The following is a 20,109-nucleotide window of genomic DNA, read 5'->3' on the forward strand; positions in this document are numbered from 1 at the left end:
ACTGAGGTGAGACATGATGACCTGACTTGCAGGTTTGAGAGAAAGGCTTCCATCAAATGTGCTGTAGTTCCCCAAGGCCACGCCAGCTGCCCCCGAGAGCAGGGGTATGGAGACCTGCAGCTTCCTCCTCGCCAGACACTGGAGGGAGGAAGCCACGAGGCCCGGCAGGATGTCCTGGGAGCTGGAGTCCCCGGGGCTGGTGCCCAGACTCAGTGCCAGCAGGGCTCAGCCTGGTGGGGGCATGGCAACATCCTGACCCCCGTGCTCCACCTGACAGGACGGCCATTCATTCGGGGGGAGAGAGGCAGTAAAGAAGTGAAGAAACAAATATAGCTTCAGGCTGCAGCCAGCAGAGGAGGCGGCCTGAGCGGCACTGGCCACGAGCACTGTGAGCCACAGACATCGTCTGTAATGTTCAAGCGGCCACATTTTAAAAAGTACAAAGAAACAGGTGAAATTAGTTGTAATAATATCTTTTCTTTAACCCAATGTATCCAAAATACCGTGTTTCAACATGAAATAGATACTTTAAAGCGGTCGAGATATTTTACACCGCTTTTCTTTTCTTTGTACTAAGTCTCCCGAGTCTGGCACGTACATTCGTGCCCACAGGCCATCCCAGTTTGCACCAGCCAGGGCTCAGAAGCGCATGTGGCTCATGACCCTCTGCTGACGGCTGGGGGCTAGAGGGGGGACAAGGGTGGAGTTTAGATAAGGAGGAGAGTGGGGGCCCTCCTCCCCGACAGGGGGATAGCGACAGCAGGGCAGGGGGTGCAGGCTCCATGCCTGCCCACGGCAGGTTGTCCACACCCTTGTTGGATAAACAGCCAGCCAAGGAGGCCGGGTCTGGGCAGGCCCAGTGCCAGCAGGAGAAGCAGACACCTGGCCACATGGGTCTACCCAGGGCAGGCAGCATGCTCTGGCCCTCGTCACCTTGTCACACTAGGACCTTCCCCAGGGTCCCCACTGTGGCAGAGCTGACCCCAACCGCCACCTGCAGCCGGGGGGACAGAGCGGGGCAGAGCCCAGGGTGTGATGGCTTCCTCATCGTGGCAGCCCTTTTCTTCTGAAAAACAATTTGTTCCCGTTCCCTTCTTTCATTTAGCCATGTTTACAGAATTCAGAAGGAATGTCTGAGCTAAAAAAATATAGAAGTATGCTTAAAAGTATGCTTCCAACAGTATCAATTCAAAAGAGGAGTAAACAGATAAAGGAGGGGGTTTTCTTATTTACAAAAGCATCGCAGAGCCTTCCAGTTTCAGCTGTGACACACAAAATCAATATATGTTCACGGAAACCCAGAGAGTGTGAAACACACAAGAGTGAAAAGTGAGCAGCCCCAGCCTGCCACACCTCCCCAGAGGTGACCACAGGCAGACTCAACCACCCCAGTCCAGAGAGCTCACATGTGGCTGTGTGCACATTGCACAGGAACAGACACATGTATGTGCTGCTTGCACACAAACAGAATTTTACTAAACAGATTACTCTGTGACTTGGTTTTTCTCAATTAATAGTAAATATGTTGTGGACATTTTCAATTAATTATGAATATTAATTTATTATAGTTCGTTTTTTCAGATCAGAACACACAGAGTTAGCTAGAAATCCAGATTTTTATATGAACTCTCCAGAATTTTAAGCTGCCAAATAATTATTTTCATTTACTCACCAAACAAGCAGTTTTAAAATAACATCAGAAATCTAAAACAAAAATTGCCCACAAGCCCATTACTTAATGCGTTTTCATGGATCCATAAGCTTATTCAAGTTTTGCAAAATCCCACTAGATTCTGCATGTCTATTTTAATATTAGAGTGTGTATTTTTTCCACTTTGGTACAATTTTCTTTCTCCATTCACCTTCCCTCCCATTTTGCCTCACCCCCGTGGACCCATCGGCAGCCAACGCTAGCAGTGAAGGGGCAGCAGACCACACCCGCCGGCCGACCCAGCCAGCTACGTGTGTTTGTCAATAAAGATTCACTGGGTCACAGCCACACCTGTGTGCTGACATTTGTCTAGGGCTGCTCTCGCACTCCCAGGGCAAAATCAAGAAGTTACAATAGAAACCGTCTGGCCTGCAAAGCCTAAAATAGTTACTATCTGGGCCTTCACAGAAAAAGTTCGCTGAGCCCTGGCCAAGAGTGTATCCCTCCATGGATTTCTCCATGCTCATACGGACACAGAGAAACAAATACCTGAGTGCTGCTTGCTGTCCTAATAAAACAGGCTTTCTTTTTACTTCATGGGACAGGCACCGTTCGTGTCTGGTGCAGTGGTTAGGGACACAAGCTCTGGAGTCAGAAGCTGGGCCCTGGGCCCAGCTCAGTGCTCACTAGCTCTGTGACCTTTGGCAAATTGTTTGACTTTTCTGTTCCTCAATTTATTCAGTTATATTATAGAGATGTTATAGTACCCGTATCACTGGGCTGCCATGAGGATTAGATGAACTAATACATGTAAAATGTTTAGAACATTCAAGAAACACATAGTAAACATTTGTTAAATCTCATCTATTACAATTGTCCATTCAGAAACATGTGTTGAGGGAATCTGCATAGCTGAAGTAATGGCGGCAGCATAAATCCGAGTCTCCCGGCATATCCTTCAAAATATCAGTAACAGGGGCCAGCCCGGTGGCGCAGCGGTTAAGGGCGCACGTTCCACTTCGGCGGCCCGGGGTTCGCCAGTTCGGATCCCAGGTGCAGACATGGCACCGCTGGGCAAGTCATGCTGTGGCAGGCATCCCACATATTAAAAAGTAGAGGAAGATGGGCACGGATGTTAGCTCAGGGCTAGTCTTCCTCAGAAAAAGAGGAGGACTGGCAGCAGATGTTAGCTCAGGGATAATCTTCCTCAAAAAAAAAAAAAACCAATAACGAACGAACAAGAACAAATACAACGAGAGAAAACTCGTGCTGTGGGCAAAACTACAGGAGAAAAAACACCCAACTTCAAATCACCTGTAAAACAAGAAGCAAGAGGGGGAGTTTAAGATCCTGTAACACAAAAGAAAGTTATTAAAAATCAAACATCCCACCACCTTCCCCCCGGCCTCCCTCCAAAAACAAAAGCCATGTGGTAGACACTATACTCCACCTCAGTGACACAGGAGGCCCCTCTTGGACTAGGAATCTTGTAAAGCAACCCAAACCTGTCTACACAGAAACGCAGAGGTGTACTCTCCATCTTTCCCAAACCACTATAAAAGGAGAGGAGGAAATGAGATTCACACAATTCAGCCCATGAACATTCCTGGAATACCCAACAGTAAGACAGAAGAAAACAGGAACATGACACCCCAAACAGAATCAAATGTCTGCAAGTATTTGAAGATACGGGGGGTGGGGGGGTGCCTTGAATCAGAACAGAAAGGAACAAAAACCAGGAAGAAATAAATGAGCTCAGGAAAACATAGACGAAAAATCAATAACCAATCAGAAAGGAAAATGCAACGACAAGATGCACAAGGAAGAATGGATTCGAATGAAATTACTAAGGAGTCTTGAAGGAAAGCAGGAAAATAAACGAGAATTTAAAATGAAATAAAGAAATAAGAAGTGTCAGAGAGAAATGGAGGACAGGCAAAGGTATAACGCATGTAAAATTGGAATTCCTGAAGAAAATAAAACAATGGAATGGAACTAATGTTTACAACTATATTCCAAGAAAACTTCTGGAAAAAAAGAAGCCCTAAATCTACATCCTGAGAGGGATCCCTGGCTACCAGGAAGACAGAAGCATAAAGATCAAGCCTGAGCTTCCTAGAAAAGCTCCCAGACTCTAACGAGGAAGAAAAACACAAGGCTCCCAGGCAAAAAGGTCAAATAATCTCCAGGAGCAGGAGAATTAGACCAGCGTCAAACTTCTCCAAATCCACAACAGTGAGCAAGGCGACAACGGAGCAGCATTTTCAAAATCTCAAGAAAATGGGAAGCGAGGGCTGTGTATCCACTCCAGCTGCCCTTCAAGCGATCAGGCTACAGGAGAACAGCTTTAATCCTGCAAGAGGGCAGGGATCCTTCCTGTACCTAGGAGCCCACCATGGGGGACCTACTAGAAGCTTCATCCAAGCAAGAGATGACGGAAACTCTGGCAAAAAGTAGTGATCCTTGACTGTGGATGGAATGTGAAAAGAGGGAAGAGAGAGCGGCAGAACATGCTTTCAATGTACGTTCTGACACGGCAGAAATAATATAGCTTTTCAAAATGCGAGGAGGGGGCGGGAGAGAAGGAAGTAGAGCTCTCTGGCTGTGTCCGGCGAAAGGTGGAAGGTGGAGGGTCCCCTCCAACCTGCGGAACCAAACAGTAAGCGACTGAGCAAGAAGACGGATCTTTCTCTCCCGAAGCTAAGCTTGCCTCCCAGGTGCCCATCGCCCGTCCTAGAAGTCTCTCCTCCCGTGACGGGTCCCCGCCCCGGCCCGTGACTGCCAGGACCCCCATGAGAACACAGCGCCGGGCGGCAGCGGGAAGGAGCGCGCCCCGCCGAGGGAGGCCGGTCCGGGCGTCCTGAGCACGCGCGGGCAGGGCACGCAGCAGGGGGTGCTCCAGAAAAGGGACAAGCGGGGAGCGGAGAGCCTCGAGGAGCCCCGCTCTCCTCCCCACAGAGGCTGCCCAGCGGAAAGGGGACCCCCTTCCCCACCTCGCCCCGCTGCTGCCTTACACACTTACCGGGCAGCTGGGAGGCAGGTCTGGGAGCCGGCGGGAGCTTCCTGCCCAGGGGAACGGCCTCTGGCCAGTCCTCACACGCCAATGCCAGGGCATCCCCTGGAGCTCCCGGCGGCCGGCTCAGCCACCAACACCCATCCCAAGACTGGCCGCGCGAGCCTGAGCAGAGGACCGGCTAAGCAGGCCGGGACTCTCTCCAGGAGCTGTGAGCCACCCGGGCGCCGCTTTAAGCCGCTGAGTTTGTGCTAACCGCGAAACCAACACGCCGGGTGGTCAGGTGGGCCCCAAGGAGGAGGTGAGCTCCAAGCGGGCAGGCAGCGGGAGTGAGCCAAGCAGAGCTGGGGATGAGCAGCCCGGCAGAGGGAGCTGCCAGTGCAACGGAACGCAGGCGGAGCGTGCCTGCTTTGTGTGAAGAGTGAGCTGGGAGACAGGAGTGAGGGAGGAGGCGCAGGGGTGAGCGAGGGGGATGTAAGGATGAGTGAGGAGACACAGGGTGAGCGAGGGGGATGTAGGAGTGAGCAAGGGGGATGCAAGGATGAGCGAGGGGGCGCAGGAGTGAGCGAGGGGGATGCAGGGGTAAGCGAGGGGGCGCAGGAGTGAGCGAGGGGGATGCAGGGGTAAGCGAGGGGGCGCAGGAGTGAGCGAGGGGGATGCAGGGGTAAGCGAGGGAGACAGGAGTGAGGCAGGGGGCGCAGGAGTGAGCGAGGGGGTTGCACAGGTGAGCGACGGGGATGCACAGGTGAGCGAGGGGGACAGGAGTGAGGGAGCGGGCCGAGGAGCGATGGTGACACAGCGGTGGGTGAGGAGACACAGGGGTGAGCAAGGGGGCCGCAGCGGGGAGCGAGGGTCCGCAGGAGTGAGGGCGCGGCCGCAGGAGTGAGTTGACCGAGGGGGTACAGCGGAGACGAGCCGGAGCGACACCCCAGCCGGGTGGGAGTCCGGAGCCCTCCACCGCGCACCACCCGGAGGCCCCGGACCTCGCTTCCTAGAGCGGCACCGGAAGGGGCGGGACCTGGGGGCGGACCCTTCCTGCGGTGCGGGGTCGCGCAGGCCCGGGCCAGGCTGAGTGAAACCGCCTGAGGGGCGGAGCCCTCCGTGCGCACCACCGAGAGGCCGGCCTGTCCTCCTAGAGCGGCACCGGAAGGGGCGGGGCCTGGGGCCGGCTTTTCAGCTGGGCGCGAAGTCTCGGCTCCTCCGCTGGGCAGCCTCCTGAGGGGCTGCGCAGGACGGTTGGACTGTGGCGGAGTGCGGCCTCGGCCTCCTCCGAGGGCCGCGCCCGCCCCTCCCTTCCTGGGCTCCAGGCGCCGCGGACAGAGGGCTAGGCTGCGGGAGGTCTAGCTCCGGGCGGCCGAGGTGAAGGCGTCGCCCCGGGCCCTCCGCACGCGGTGGCGGGGCTCTGTCGGTGGCGGGGCCGCATGGCGCACTGCCGCTCTCGGCCTTTCTCCTCGGCCTGGACTCTGCGCGTGGCCGCTGGCGGGCCGGGGCCAACAGCCTGGGTGCGTGTTTGCCCTTGGGTGTCACACCCATCGGTAATCCAGTCTCTCCCTGAGGCTCCTGCGGCAGCTGGGGAGGCGGCTAGCGGGGGAGGTTTCCAGGGAGTCCCGCTGCTGACGGACGCCCAGAGCTTCACGCTACCCGCCTGGCCCAGAAAGTAAAGGAGCCACACCGGCGTTTCATAGTAGGTACCAGCACCCCAGCGTTCGGGCCCGGCTCTCCTCTGCTCTGCAAGGTAGATTGAGTTATCGGTGTGGCTGTAGCAGCCGCTGATATCTGCAGGCCTGTGAAGTGCGGGGCTCGCGACGATCTCTGCTGGTCCACTCCGTTCTTAAGAATTGTTTTATTTTTTTGGTGTGCACAACACTTAGGGAAGTGAGAAAATCCAGACTCTGCCTTGAGAGCACCTGCCAGCTTGAGTCTCACAAACAAGACGACTGTCTAGAATGTTTCCTGAGCACCAATATATGCAGACTCTAGCCAAGTAACCAGGGATTCAGGGCTAAAAAAGACACAATCCTTGCCCTCAAGAACCTGTGCCTCATGGGGTGGCTGCCGCATCAGTGACGAGCGATACATGGAGTGGCAAGAGTCCTAGTTGGGGGCACAGTGCTTGGAGCACAGGGGAACCCCACACAGGCCCTCAGCCGGCAGGTGTCAGGCTCGGTGGGTTCAGGGACTGCTCCCCTCCATCAGATGGAGTCAACATCCAGAGCTAGCCTGCCCTGGACAGTGGCAGTTAGCTAGGGGCACCAGGGTTGGTTGGCTTTTGTATTGGTTCTTGGTTTTCACCTCAGTTTCCTACTAAAACTGTACTCCAGCCTGGTTGAGTGGGGCTGTGGTCCTCTGCCCTAGTTCCACCTGCCTGCCCAGCAGAGGTGCCCCCTCATTTCTGCATGCCCCCCTCAGCCCAGATGACCTTACTTCATCTTCAGTTCTGGCTCCCACCCAATACTGAAAATGGCCTTTTCCCAGGAGCTGCCTCCAGTGAAGTCCTGAGAGAGTGACGTTGTCCTGATTCTAAATCAGATGTATCTACACATTTTCATTCAGAAGAAGCCAGACTCCCAAACTGCTTGTCAAGATGGAACATCCGTCTACTCATTTTATGTGTTGTCTCTGTGCATGGAAGAGGAGAGGAAAAGCCAGGTATCCCCTTTTGACTTGACAAAGAATTCACAGTATTGTACCATAAATCAACCATATGTTGCTTGGGATATTATCACCTCGAGCACCGCGTTTCTGGGTAAAAGCGTGTCTGGGCCACGGCCCCCCTAGCAGATAGGATACCCAGCACTGGCCGGGTGATGCTTTGCTAAGAACGCCTTCTGCAGGGTGGTTTGGGAACTCGGAACACCGTCTGCCTTCTTTGGAGCTCAGAGGAGAGAGTGTTTTCTAATGTGCTGGAGATTTCTTTCACTGTTACTTAAAGAACCTGAAGTTTGTTGAGTTTTATGCTGGGACTCCATTTGTTAGCACCAAGAGGCAGGTCAAGGAAGCTCAGAAATGATACAGGAAAAAAATAGATGAGAGTTCATAACAAATGAAATACAAGCCGTTGGTGACGATTCTACAGGGCCTTACTTGTTGCTGGGACCGACCCATTCCTGCTTGATTTTATGGGGAAATTGGGATGCTTTTTAGATGGAATTAGGGACAGAATATCAGGTTTTCCAGGCAGTGCAAGCAAGGTCCTAGTTGATGGTTACCTGGGGCTTTGGCCCTCAGGATGAGTTAGCTCAGGTTAAGTGCTACAAGGGAAACCAGAGCTGAGTGAGGGGACAGGGAGTGGGGGGCCGTGTTTGGTCGGCATGATGGAGGCCTCTGTGAGAAGGGACCTCAGAGCAGATCTCAGAATGAGAGCGTCCAGCCCCACAAACACCTGCTCTCAGGGTCTGTTTCTAAAAGCAGCCAGGCGCCAAGGCAGGAAGGACCGGGTATGTTTGGGGAACCGAAAGAAGGCTGATGGCTGGAGGGGAGCACGGGATGGGCCAGGGACAGCAGGAGTGTGTAGGGTTTGTAAGGATGAGGGAAGCCATTGGGGGTTTGAGCAGGGACCTGCTGTGGATTATTCACTGGCTGCCATGTGGAAAATGGACCAAGAGGGAGGGCTGGGGGCAAGGGTGGGAGCAGGGGTACCCACTAGAGAGCCAGCCCCAAGTTTCATCCAGCTCAGAACCCAGGCTGCAGGTGATGGGAGCCTTCCCTGGGGTGTTATGTGTGTCTCCTGCAGCCTGTAGCTCCAAAGGGCCTTGTCTGGTCCCAAATACAGGAGTGGAGGAAGGGCAGGAAAACTCCACTTCAGGGACCAGATAGCAGTCATTGGTCCATGGTACACGTCAAATCCTACTGCATACACTGGAGACCTGCCCCCTGGCAGAGGAATAAGAATTCCTTGGTTAGCAACTTAGTAAACGATGATGCCGTTTACTAAGATGAGGAATACCTGGAAGAGTGAGTTGGCTGGGTCTTGGGGGCAATCAAGTGTTCTGTTAGGTTGTGTCCAGTTTGAGATGCTCATTAGATGTCCAAGTGGGAATACATGAGCAGGGAAGGGAAGGGGGGCTGTGTTCCTGCGTCCCCCCAACCCCCTCCCCTTCCCACACTCCCCTCCTGTCCTTCTGTCCCTTATTAATTCAGCGCTGAAAGAGCTTGCGGCTGTGTTCTTTCTAACACTCATTTTATGTTCATGGCCTTGCCTCTCTCCAGCAGCAAAAGGGTTGGTGGCACTCTGCTTTCTCTTGCAGATTTTCTGTTCCAGAGCCTCAGTTACAAGCTGAGAGAAAATGAAGAATTGTGTCTAAAGCAAGCCCTTTCTGAGGAGGTGGGGTGACAGAGAAATTCCTAACATAAGACTGGAGAATTTTGCCCTGGCTTTTCTCCTTAGCCCTTAGTGGTCTCCAGTGGTCCTTCCTCCCTCCTGGGAACAGAGAAAGATGGAGAAGCCCACGGGCAAAAAAAGGAAGACACAGATCCCAAAGGAAGAAGGGAATGTGCCAAAGGACACTTGCGAGCAAGAGAAAATGTCTGGGAACAGACAGCCCAACAAGAGCTCCACTTTGGCTAAAAAGCACAGTAAAGAGCCCAGCCTGAGTCCCGAAGAGGAAGAACATATATTTGATGCCTTCGATGCTTCATTTAAAGATGACTTTGAGGGGGTTCCTGTCTTCATCCCTTTTCAGAGAAAGAAACCACACGAATGCAGTGAATGCGGACGCATCTTTAAGCACAAGACAGATCACATTCGCCACCAGAGAGTTCACACTGGAGAGAAGCCCTTTCAGTGCGATCAGTGTGGGAAGACGTTCAGGCACAGTTCCGATGTCACTAAACACCAGAGGATCCACACTGGAGAAAAGCCCTTTAAATGCAGCGAATGCGGGAAAGCGTTTAACTGTGGTTCGAATCTCCTAAAGCATCAGAAAACCCACACTGGGGAGAAGCCGTATGAATGTAAGGAATGTGGGAAGACGTTTGCCTACAGCTCGTGTCTTATTCGCCATCGGAAACGTCACCCACGGAAGAAGCACTGAGCGTAGGGAAGCTGTCCACTGAGCACCACCCTGGGCAGACCTACCCCTCTGGTCCCCTCATTCAGTGTCTGATCGATGCTGGGGTGTGTGAGAAACGTCTTCAGTGGACCTTTACTCATTGGTCCCTGTCATCACCAGGAAAATCAGCCCATCAGATAAGCAAATGCCAAGACGTGAAAAAAGACCTTTCTAGTCCAGAGACTCTCTGTGGATCAGGACACTGTGATAATGTGGAAGCTCCTCGCAGCTGTGGCACCAGAGATGGCACATGTGTGAACTGCCATCCACGGGGCAGGCTGCAGGCCCCAAGCACAGCCCACTGGCAGAGGCACCTGGCATTTGCCAGCAGCCCTGCACCTCCCTCTGCTGCCTCTGCCTGTGGCATCCACTCTGGCTTCAGACCTCTCACCTGCTTCTTTGGTCTGCAGACTCTTGGCTCACTGGGTCCCAAGCCCATCCCCATGCAGCCGGGCAGGAGGCCTATGGCCCCAAGCTTCTGCAATGAGCTCTGGGGACCCAGGTGCCCACTGGACTGCACCAGACCCCCGCTGTCCCTGCTCGGCTGGCTTCGGTGATGGTGCTGTGGTTTGTTCTCTGGCTTCCCTCCTTGGGCTGGACCACCAAGCCCCATCCCAGCTCCATCCGCTGGAACTGGGCCCTCTGTGTGTCCTCCAGCCCAGCCGCCATCCCAGATGAGTGGCCTGACTTACCCGTATGGACCACTTGGGACAGCTCTTCAGGGCCTACATGCTGCCACCGTGGGAGGTTCCTGCCCTGGCCACATGGTGGGGACCCCGGGACACTGATGGCAGCTTCAATCCAGTCTGCGTCTACCATACAGCCCTCCAGACACAAGGTGGTCTGCTCCTGCCCCCCAAGAGGCAGCTCTCCGTTCAGGTTAGTTCCTTCTCCATGCCTGGCCCCCAGGTTCTATCCTACCACTCGGTCAAGTCCACGTACTGTGCCCACCCTTTGTTTCCCTCCAGGAGTGGTCTGAATGGGGCTCCGTGCTTTCCAGGGTGGTGAGATTTCTCCCAGAATTTCCACACAGCATACGGAGAGTGAGGTGACTGTCAGCCGGAAAGTAATATGGCATTTTATTAAGAAAATGTTGATGCCTACATTTTCAGTCATTTGGAGCCAAAAAACTAGTAATGGCCTTAGTCTTTGGGTATTCGGTCCTAAAAGAAGGCCCTGAGTTAGGGTGGAGCTGGGCTCCTTCGTCGGGCGGTGACAGACGACAGAGGGGAGAGTGCTCCCAGTGGAAATGTTTCTTTGGGTTAACGGATTTTTTACTCTTGTTCTTTCTAAAAGCTATGACATTGTAATACCTCTTTCCTAGCTGGGTGCCTCGACTCCTCAGCACAGCAGGCCCTCCTCCCACACCCAACTCACCTGGGCCCCAGGTGTGACAGGCATCAACTGCCACCCAGCATGTCCTCTGCCACCTGTGCTACGGCTCTCATAGTCACAGAAATGGAGATCTGATGAGACGAAATTGTTCCAAAGCCGGTGCCAGAGGCTGGCTTAGTGGGGAGACACACAGTGTATGACCCTGGATGGGAAAGGTTGCTACGGAGGATGTTACCGGAACATTTGACAAACGTTGGGTCTAGACTGTCCACTGGGTGGCAGGGCCACATCAATTTAAAGTTCCCCAGTTGGATTATGGCCTGTGGCCATGGCAGACAGCATCCTTGTCACAAAAGATGCACCCTAAGGTTTTCAGGGGCACAGGGTCACGATGTCTGCAGTTTACTCCCAAATGTCAAGAAACAGTGCTAACAATACACGTATAGACGCTGAGAGAGTGACGAAGCAAACTGGCCAAATGTCAGTCAGCCCTGAATCTAGAGCAAGATTGGCAAACTTTTTCTGTAAAGGGCCAGATAATAACCATTCTTGGTTTTGCAGCCATAAGGTCTCTGTCACTACTCACCTCAGCTGTGACGTGTGACAGCAGTCACGGACAGTACAGAAATGAGTGAGCATGGCTGTGTGCCAATAAAGCTTTATTTACAAAAACACATGGTGGGCCGGATTTGGCCTGTTCTGGATGAAGAGCAGGGTGTGTGAGAGTTCACTCCCCATCCTGTAAGTCCTAGAGTCCTTCAGAACTAAATATTGGCAGGGGAAAAGCTGGGTGCAGGGAGTGGAAAGAAACCCTGGGGAAGGGGCCAAGGAGATGCTCAAAGCAGCCTCTGCTGCTTGTCTTGATGCTCCAGGGAGGACGGGGTGTGGGCTCAGGGACATCAGCCACAGCCACAGCACTCACACATCTCAGGGTGCCTGCATCTACTTTGGTTTGGTTTGTTTTTTATTTATTATATTATTATAATATACCGTGATGTTGCTATACATAACATTATCATGTAACATATATCATATTTTACAGTATGTCATATAAACTACAGAATAATTATCATTTTCTATATTCTGTCTCCACATCATTACCAGCAGGAAGCATTTTTTGTAGCTGCATCTGATAGATTGGATAGGAAAGTTGACTTATTCCATTTATTTCCTAACCAAGGCCTGTAGACAGTTTCTGGTTTAGATCGTTATAAATAATCTGTCATAAATATCTTTTCCACATTTAGGGCTGACAGGACAGGTCCCAGAAGCAGAATGACAGGCAGAGATCATGCTGGCAGATGCCTTCCTCTGGGCCGAGCCTTGTTGGTGCCCCAGCAGCACCCAGATGGCAGGTCTACCCTGGCCTCTCCACAGGGCAGGTGGGTTTTAATCCTTGCCAGTTTGTTAGAAGAGAACGTTCTCATCTGATGTCTGATTTCTAGAAGGAAGCAGGTGGTGAAGAGCAGAGCTCTGGGGCAGGGGCTACTGACCTGACCCCCAGGCTTTGAGGATGTGAGACCTTGGGCACGGTGCTCAACCTCCTTGAGCCTCAGTTTCTTCGGGTGTGAAGTGGGATTGCCGATGGTGCTGAACTTGATTCCATGACTTCCTCCATGAAGCTGTGAGTGTGGGGCTGGCTCACCTGATTGCTAACGACTATCAGCTCTTGTCACGCGGAGTGTTCTTGGGGCAGACATTTGTTCACATGCGTGAAAGGTGGCCACGCCTCTCCCAGAGAAACTTGCAGCTCGCTTCAACTAAGTCAACCTGGAAAACGACAGAAAAATACCTTTAAAAAAGTACTTGGAAATTATACAGAAAAATACAGTTTACAGTCATGAGAAAAATCACACAGTCAAACTAAAATCAGCAAGCAGCCTGTCTTTTGGCACAGACAGATGGGCTTAGTTCTCACTTCTCCTCAGTTAACCATCGTGATCACACACCACCGCCAAGCACCAAATCCAGACCTTTCAGATTACTCTCTGCTGTGATGTTTTTGTTATTGTTGATGTTCAAATGGAACTCACATTTCAGGAAAAAGAAAACCTAAATAACCTGAGTCAAGGGAAAACATAAAAAAGGTTATAAAATACTTAAGCCTCGGTGATAATAAATCCTACTTCCAGAAGGTCTGGGTGCAGCTGAAGCCAAAAAGAAATGTTAGCCTTAAGTGCTTGAGTTACAATTAGCAGAAGAGCTGGAAATCAATAAGCTGAGTATCCAACTTTAAAAATTATAAAAAGAACAACAGAATAAACTCATAGTAGAACAGAGGGAACAATAAAGCACAGAAATACGTGAAGCTAATGGGAATGAATACTGCAGAGAGCATTAAAAAGGTCAAAGTTTGTTCTTTGAAAGGACCATTAAAATAGAAATTCTCTGGCAGTAGGATCAAGAAAACGAGAAGGAGCAAATAAACTCTTAGCTATGAGGAGGGGAGGGAGATGCAGATCCATCCAAGATTAAAAAGAAAAAATGCCGGTCCAGCCCAGTGGAATAGTGATTGAGTTCATGCAGTCCACTTCGGCAGCCTGGGGTTTGCAGGTTTGGATCCCAGGCACGGACCTACACACCGCTCATCAAGCCATGCTGTGGCAGCCTCCCACATACAAAACAGGAAGATTGGCACAGATGTTAGCTCAGGGATAATCTTCCTCAAGCAAAAAGAGGAAGATTGGCAACGGATGTTAGCTGAGGGCCAATCTTCCCAAAAAAATAAAATGCCAAGCCAATGAATGTGAACTCAGATGAAGTGGTCATTAGAAGGAAGAGGAGTGACGAGCCAACTCAAAAAGAAACAGCCTGAAGAGTCCCCTCACTGTTGGACAGAGGGTACTCATAGTTTATGGCCTTCCCAGAAGCACGCAGGTCCACATGATGGACTGGTGAAGTCAAGAAAGAACAACTCTGCTCTTACAGGACTCAAAGACAGAAAGGGGACATGTGCCCACCTTATTCTTTTAGGCTATGTAAGTGTGAGATCAAAATTACAGCACAGTGTCACATGCTCATCGATGCAAAAGTCCCACACAAAACACTAGCAAAGCTGGGGCTGAGGGTAGGGGCTTGACTGCAGAGGGAGCTCCGTCAGGTGGTTGAAATGCCCTCTCCATGTGGTGGCGGTTACATGGGTGCATGCATTCGTCAGGTTCATTGCCTTCTGTATTTAAAATGGGCACATTTTATTGTATGTAAATTAAACCTCAAAAAGTTGATTAAAGCATATGAATCAAAACAATACTAGCAAACCAAATCTAACAGCACACAAAGCAATAGCATAGCATGACCTGATCAGGTTTACTCCAGAGGGCAAATTTGGCTCAGCATTGATGCATGTTGTCACACTAACGGATTTAAGGGGGAGAGGAGCACCCTTTTATCATCTCAATAGCTGCAAAAGCTATTTCCTAAGTTCAACATCCATTCATGATTAGTACCTTTTCATAAATAAGGAATATGATAGAGTTTTCTAAACCTGATAAAGAATATCTACCAAAACCTATAGCAACATCATACCTCAGGGTTGAATGTTCACCAGCGTCCCATTGAAACCAAGAATAAGACAATGCCCGCCATTGCTGCCCTACTCAGTGCCGGGCTGGGGGTTCCCGCCGGGGCGGGGAGACGAGGAAGAGCACAGGAATGTAAGATTAGAGTGGAACCCCTCACTGTCATCGTTGGCAGGTGATAGTATTGTCCATCGAGAAGTCTGAAAATAATCACAAACTATTGAAATCATTAAGGGTTTAGCAAGGTTGTCACCTAGAAGATCAATATGCAAAAGCCTGCTGAGGTATATATCCAGAAGAATTGAAAGCAGGAACTCAAACACGTCTTTATGTGAATGTTCATAGCAGCATAATTCACAATAGCCACTGGTGGGAACAAGCCAAGTGTCCATCAATAGACCAGATAAACAGGATGCTGTCCATCTGCACAGTAGAACACTGCTCTGTCGTAAAAGGAATGGGCACTGACGCTACAACGTGGATGAACCTGGGACGCGGTATGCTTAGTGAAGGGAGCCAGACAGAAGGATACATATACATGTTGTATGATTCCACTTAGGCGAGGGACCCAGGCTAGGCAAACATAGAGCAGAACAGAGGCTGCGGGGGGCTGGGGGCGGGGGGAGGGGAGTTTAATGAGAGCAGAGTTTTGTTGGGGATGATGAAAAGGTTTTGGGTATAGATAGTGGTGATGGGTACACAGCATTGTGAATATTTAATGCCACTGAGTTGCACACTTACAAAAAGCTTAAAATAATGTTTGTATATTTTACCACAATGGAAGAAGTCAATTGAATTTGATATGCTATTAACAAAATGCAATTTTAAAAAGCTGTCATCCATTTTAGCAACAAAAATGGCATTTTCTGTCAAATTGAAGATGTGCATACCTTGCCAACCCAGAAATTTCACTTATTAATAAACCTTAGAGAAACTTTTGTACATGCACCAAAAGAGACACGTACAGTAGTATTCATGGTGCCTGTGGAATGTCAGAAAAACTGGAAATAACCCAGAGGTGCCTCAACAGTGAAGTGAAGACCTCAGCACATGTGGCTCTCAGATGTAACCCTGCGCAGAGTCTGTCACAGGAGACAGTCTGATTTAGTTACTGTAAGTGCAGACCCAGAACGCTTGCCGGGTGGGGTGCAGACGGAGTAAAGCTGGAGAGAAAGGAGGAGGCCACAGCAGACTCGGGAGGGGCCCCGCGGCCGCCGGCACCCCACCAACAGAGGGCAGTGGGCATTGGATCCGCTGCAGTTTCATCGCATCTCATACACCCTCAGTTTATGTGTTTAATATACTTCCCAGCTTTCTTAAGATTTTAGAAGATAAGCACTTTCCTCACAATCCTGTTGCCATCCAGGTCTGGGGCCCCTCCCCTCCCCTCGCTCTGGGCCCGTGGCCACTGTCTCCGCAAGAACCAGCTTCCACGTGATCAAAGCCAGCCCGTCGCCTCACAGCGGGCTTTCTCCCCACAAAGGAGCAGGTAATAATTGCGCTGCTTTATTTATTCAAAAGGTGGTGCTCGTCCTTTTCAGATTTTGAGAGCAGATCACCCCCAAAGCAAGAAGTTCCTGAGGAAACGTGCATGAAAAGGAACCTCAGAACTATCAAGAAAGTTCCGCAGTCCTGAGCTCCGAGGAGGAGCAGAGGGCAAGAAGGATGAGAAGAGAAAGCCTCTGGGTAAGAAGAGACCTCATCCAGCACCCCTGTGCTGAGGGACAGGTGGGGATACGGACTGTGGGGGCTCTCGCTGCTGGACGGGCAGCCTGGCAGCGGCAAGTCCACTCTCAATGGAGATGCCTGCGCAGGGGGAGGAGAGGGAAGTGTTTCATCTGAGAGGGCCCACGAGAGCAGTGACACCCCAAAAACTAGAAGTACCAACCGGGGTCTTGTGGTTCTCCAGCCTCTCCAGAGCTTCAGCAGTTCACAGTGGGAGCGCTCAGCTCCTCTCCAACCAGGCGTCCTAGGAATCCACTCCAGGTAGAAGCTCCCGCAGGCCATCAAGAACCTTCTCAGCGTTCAGAGAGTGTCCCCACAAAAACCTTCAGGGTGCCCTCCTCCCTGTTGAGCACCCGTCCTTATGTTCTTGTTGCAGGAAAACTGTGAAAGCATCCAGCACAGAAACGCCCCAGGGCACCTCGTCTGCCTGCCCAGGCTCCTCACCTGCTGCCTCATCCGGCATGGAGAGCGCTGGGCTGGCTCCAGGATGATGGCGCCAGGGCCGCAGAGAACCTTGAACAGCCCCAGGGACACCTGCAGATGTCCCAGGGCCGTGACATCAACTGTCCTTGACCGTGGCATTCTGTGAGCTGTGCCAGCATCTGTCCCTCCAGGTGTCATCCCGGGCGTGATCTGAGGGCAGCCGGGTCCCGGCGCTGGGGGAGAGCGGGCAGTGAAGGCCCACACAGCGGGTGGGGCTCTGCTTCCTCTCCCCGCAGGGCAAGGGGGCTGACTGGTGACTGGCCTCTGGTTGCCCTCGCCAGGCTCACTGCATTCCTAGGGAGGCTGTGGGCACAAGGTGTCACCTGGGCTCTATTTCTAGTGACCTGTCATGTCACCCCCAGTTTGGGCCCAAGATGTGATCATTTCTTTCCTCTACAAGCGAGCCAGACACCAAGATTCACTGCAGAGCAAGACAGGACTGGGGGCCGGGTCCTGCAGCCTCAGCACCAGGGAGGAAAGCCCTGGGCTCCCAGGTCGTGGCACTCGGCAGAAGCCCGTGGTGCTGGGGACTCTTGGACATTTGCTCTGGAGCAGGACAGAGAGAGGACGTAGTGAGGGCGGAGTTCTCAGGGAGCTGGGACAGAGGGGTGAAAGGGGTGTCTCTAAGGCCAGGGAAACAGTGTTGGGATGGGACGGAACGGGCTGGGGCCCAGGGTGGGAGCAGCCATGAAGAAGATGGGATGCTCCGGGTCCACCACCCACCCAAGGGCAGGGCTCTGCTCTGAGCGGCAGCCTGTGCCTTCGAGGACCTCTCTGTGTGCCGAGCTCGGAGCTCACTGTCTCCTGGTTTCCTCCTCACAGACTCCAGCCGCCTCGTCAGCCAGTCACAGAGTGGCTGGTCCTCCCCTTGGCCAGAGCCCTGCCAGGTCCAGGCCTGGCCACAGGTGGAGTTGGCACTGCTGCCTGCGGTCACCTGCAGACTGTAGGCCTGGGCTTCCGAGGCCTGAGGACGGTGTCCTGGTGGGTGAGCACCCAGGGCTCCTCAGCCCCAGGGCACAGTTTGGTCTCGGCACTGGGAGTGCCCCAGTGTTGGTCACACTCACTGTGTCCCATGTCTTGCCTCGCATGCCCTGTGTCAGCCCTGTCACTGCAGCCTCACTGTGGCATCCTGGTCCTCTCTGTAGTGTCCGTGCCTCATGGTTTTACTGTGTGATGTTCCGGGCGAGCCTGAGCACTCAGCCCATTGGAACCCTCCTTACAGCCCCCATGGGTCGTGGGCGCCCTGGGCGGGCAGCACTCTGGGCGCACAGCTGGTGGCCTTGGGCCGGCGGTGCAGACACTTTCCCTAGTCTAGAGCTTCCCACCGTCACTCTTACTCTTCAGAAATTTAACTTTCCAATGGGTGGAATTTGTTGAACTTCCACTTTATAGCATCTCGCTCCCTTCTATCCTCGGGGAGGAAGTACCCCACACTTGGGGCAGATGCTCTGTCTTGTTGGCTGCCAGTCTCTGTGGCGTTTTCTTAGTCCCACTGGGAGCTGCGCCAGCCCCACGTCACTCCCCGGCTGCCTCCCGCATTCTTCGCAGACGTGTCCTGTCCTGCCGCCTGCTGGTGTCTGTTTCCTCCTGTAATAAACATCTGTTCTGACCTGTTCCCCGTGTTCGTTGATCTCCCTGCAGTTTGGGGGTACAATCAGGGCTCCCCAGGGAGGCACCACTGCCTCCCAGCCCAGGGTCTGGCCCCGAGCTGCAGACCCAGACACCCCCGGTCACTGCCTCCAGGTGTGTCTCTTGCGGGCGGCCTCACATTAAGCAAACTCCTGAGAGACCAACATGTAAGTCAGAAAAGGAGTTTGCTCACTTAGCATGGGAGTGACTGCTGGCCATGGCAAAACACCTGTCCCTCGGTGGACACTACCTTTCCAGCCCTAGATACCTGGGAAACTAAGTTAGGGCCCGGCAGTGCTTGAGGCCCACCGTCGTGACCCCGGGGGCGTCTGGAAGGCCCCCTGCTGCGGCTTTGGACGGTCACCCTGGCGGGTCCTGAGTTCTGAAGAGCTCGGGTCTGTCCTGTCCTCTGTGCCCTTTGCCTTCGTTAGAGCAGCTGTTCTCACGAGGGGCAATTTGCATTGCCCCCCAGAAAGCGACGCTGGCAATGTCTGGGGACATTTTTGGTTGTCACCACTGGGGAGAGGTGCTACTAGTGTCTGGGGGGGGCTGGGCAGGGAAGCTGGTCAACGTCCTGCAGCGCGCAGGACGCCTGGCAGCAAAGGCCCGGCCAAGGGTGGGGTCCGAGTCGGACCTTCGAAGTCGGGTGAGGGCTACAGGGAAGGTCCCGGAAGCGTGCGCACTGTCGGCCGGGCTTCAGAAGCGGGAAACGGAGAAGCAGAAACCTACCCGCTTGAGACGCCCATCCAGCCCGAGGAGCCTGGCAGGGCCTGGGACGGGCTGGGTCCCCTGAGGGAGGGGCAGAGGTGGGCAGAAAACATGGGGACTGGCTAAGTCTCCGCAGGAGTAAGAGAACCCCCAGGTCTCCCCACCCTCACAGGAAATGAGGGCGCCCCCACACCCCGCCAAAACCAACCCAGCAAGGCAACATGGTGGCTGGGCCCGCGAGCATGAGGGGCAGACTGAAAGGGGCACTGGGGCATCCACTCTGGTGGAGAACACATCCAGGACAGAACTGGGCTGTGTGTGCCTCCATCACAAGCCCTTCCCCTCCCCTGGCCATCTTCCCATCTCAGAAGGGGTGCCGCCGGCCACACCCTGGCCTAAGGCCCAAGTCGTCCGCCCACCCACATCCGGCCAGCAGCATGTGCTGGCAGTTCTGTCCCCAACATAGGCCCCCAGCCTCCCCTCCATCTAACCTATCCCTCCCCTTGTCTCCTGCCTCCTCACAGCCCCAAACTGATCTTAAAATGTACATCCATCTCCTCACTCTCCTGCTCAGCACCTTCGTTGGCTCCTGGTGCACTTAGAATGAAATCCAGGCTCCTCCTCATGGCTTCAAGACTGCTTGCCCAGCTTGTTCCACTCCCTCTTGTTCCATGTTCCAGTTTGCCTGGTCCTCCTCTAAATCCTCTGTGATGCTCTTTCATGCCTCAGGACCTTTGCACATTCTCTTCCTTCTGCTTTGAATATTCTTACCTCCAGCCTTTTTCAGAGTATCTTGGCTTCCTCTCCTAACCCTCTCTCTCTCTCTCCCTCCCTCCCTCTCCTCTGATGTCTGCTCCTTAGAGATGCCCCACCCCCAGGTCCACTTTCTTTAAGCCCCCGTTGACTCCTTACAGTTCCCGTCATGTTGGTAGTTCAGGTGTGCTTGTGTGTGGTTGCTCTCTCCCACACACTCCATTGAGGCAGGGACCTGTCCTG

General features: G+C 52.9%; 2 protein-coding genes and 1 long non-coding RNA gene across 19 annotated transcripts; 1 reads left to right on the forward strand and 2 right to left on the reverse strand.

The window, feature by feature from the left end:
* Positions 1–457: 457 nt before the first annotated feature.
* LOC139085147 (uncharacterized) lies at positions 458–6,087 on the reverse strand. The gene is made up of 3 exons (XM_070630943.1): positions 6,053–6,087; positions 4,674–5,960; positions 458–2,965 (listed from the first exon to the last, which is right to left on the reverse strand). Exons 1-2 carry the CDS (start codon positions 6,085–6,087, stop codon positions 4,916–4,918), a joined length of 1,080 nt encoding a protein of 359 aa, XP_070487044.1. The 3' UTR covers positions 458–2,965; positions 4,674–4,915.
* On the forward strand, positions 4,828–18,390 carry ZFP41 (ZFP41 zinc finger protein). Of its 17 annotated transcripts, none has more exons than XR_011543551.1 (7): positions 5,730–6,348; positions 7,140–7,313; positions 8,912–10,594; positions 10,684–10,763; positions 12,298–12,432; positions 16,090–16,254; positions 16,670–18,390. XR_011543551.1 is itself a non-coding variant. In XM_070632182.1 (6 exons), the coding sequence occupies exon 3, from the start codon at positions 9,101–9,103 to the stop codon at positions 9,695–9,697; it is 597 nt and encodes a 198-aa protein (XP_070488283.1). In that variant the 5' UTR covers positions 5,791–6,166; positions 7,140–7,313; positions 8,912–9,100; the 3' UTR covers positions 9,698–10,594; positions 12,298–12,432; positions 16,110–16,254; positions 16,670–18,390. The 17 variants fall into 17 exon arrangements, 8 of the variants coding, with proteins under 8 accessions (XP_070488283.1, XP_070488282.1, XP_070488281.1 ...); XR_011543550.1 differs by having other exon boundaries at positions 16,110–16,254; XR_011543552.1 differs by lacking the exons at positions 5,730–6,348; positions 10,684–10,763 and adding an exon at positions 4,828–4,965 and having other exon boundaries at positions 16,110–16,254.
* LOC103566461 (uncharacterized) lies at positions 12,672–16,673 on the reverse strand. The gene is made up of 3 exons (XR_011543559.1): positions 16,457–16,673; positions 14,576–14,768; positions 12,672–12,820 (listed from the first exon to the last, which is right to left on the reverse strand). It is a non-coding gene; the product is annotated as an uncharacterized lncRNA (long non-coding RNA).
* Positions 18,391–20,109: the final 1,719 nt, after the last annotated feature.

This window comes from Equus przewalskii, chromosome 8, assembly GCF_037783145.1.
Source record: "Equus przewalskii isolate Varuska chromosome 8, EquPr2, whole genome shotgun sequence".
In the NCBI taxonomy this organism is placed as follows: domain Eukaryota; kingdom Metazoa; phylum Chordata; class Mammalia; order Perissodactyla; family Equidae; genus Equus; species Equus przewalskii.

Excerpts from the sequence above, each read along its gene's own strand:
- LOC139085147 (XM_070630943.1), bottom strand. The coding sequence starts at position 6,087 with ATGCGGCCCCGCCACCGACAGAGCCCCGCCACCGC. Across the intron at positions 5,961-6,052 it reads CGACAGAGCCCCGCCACCGC|GAAGGGAGGGGCGGGCGCGG; the intron begins GTGCGGAGGGCC and ends CCTGGAGCCCAG.
- ZFP41 (XM_070632182.1), top strand. The coding sequence starts at position 9,101 with ATGGAGAAGCCCACGGGCAAAAAAAGGAAGACACAGATCCCAAAGGAA.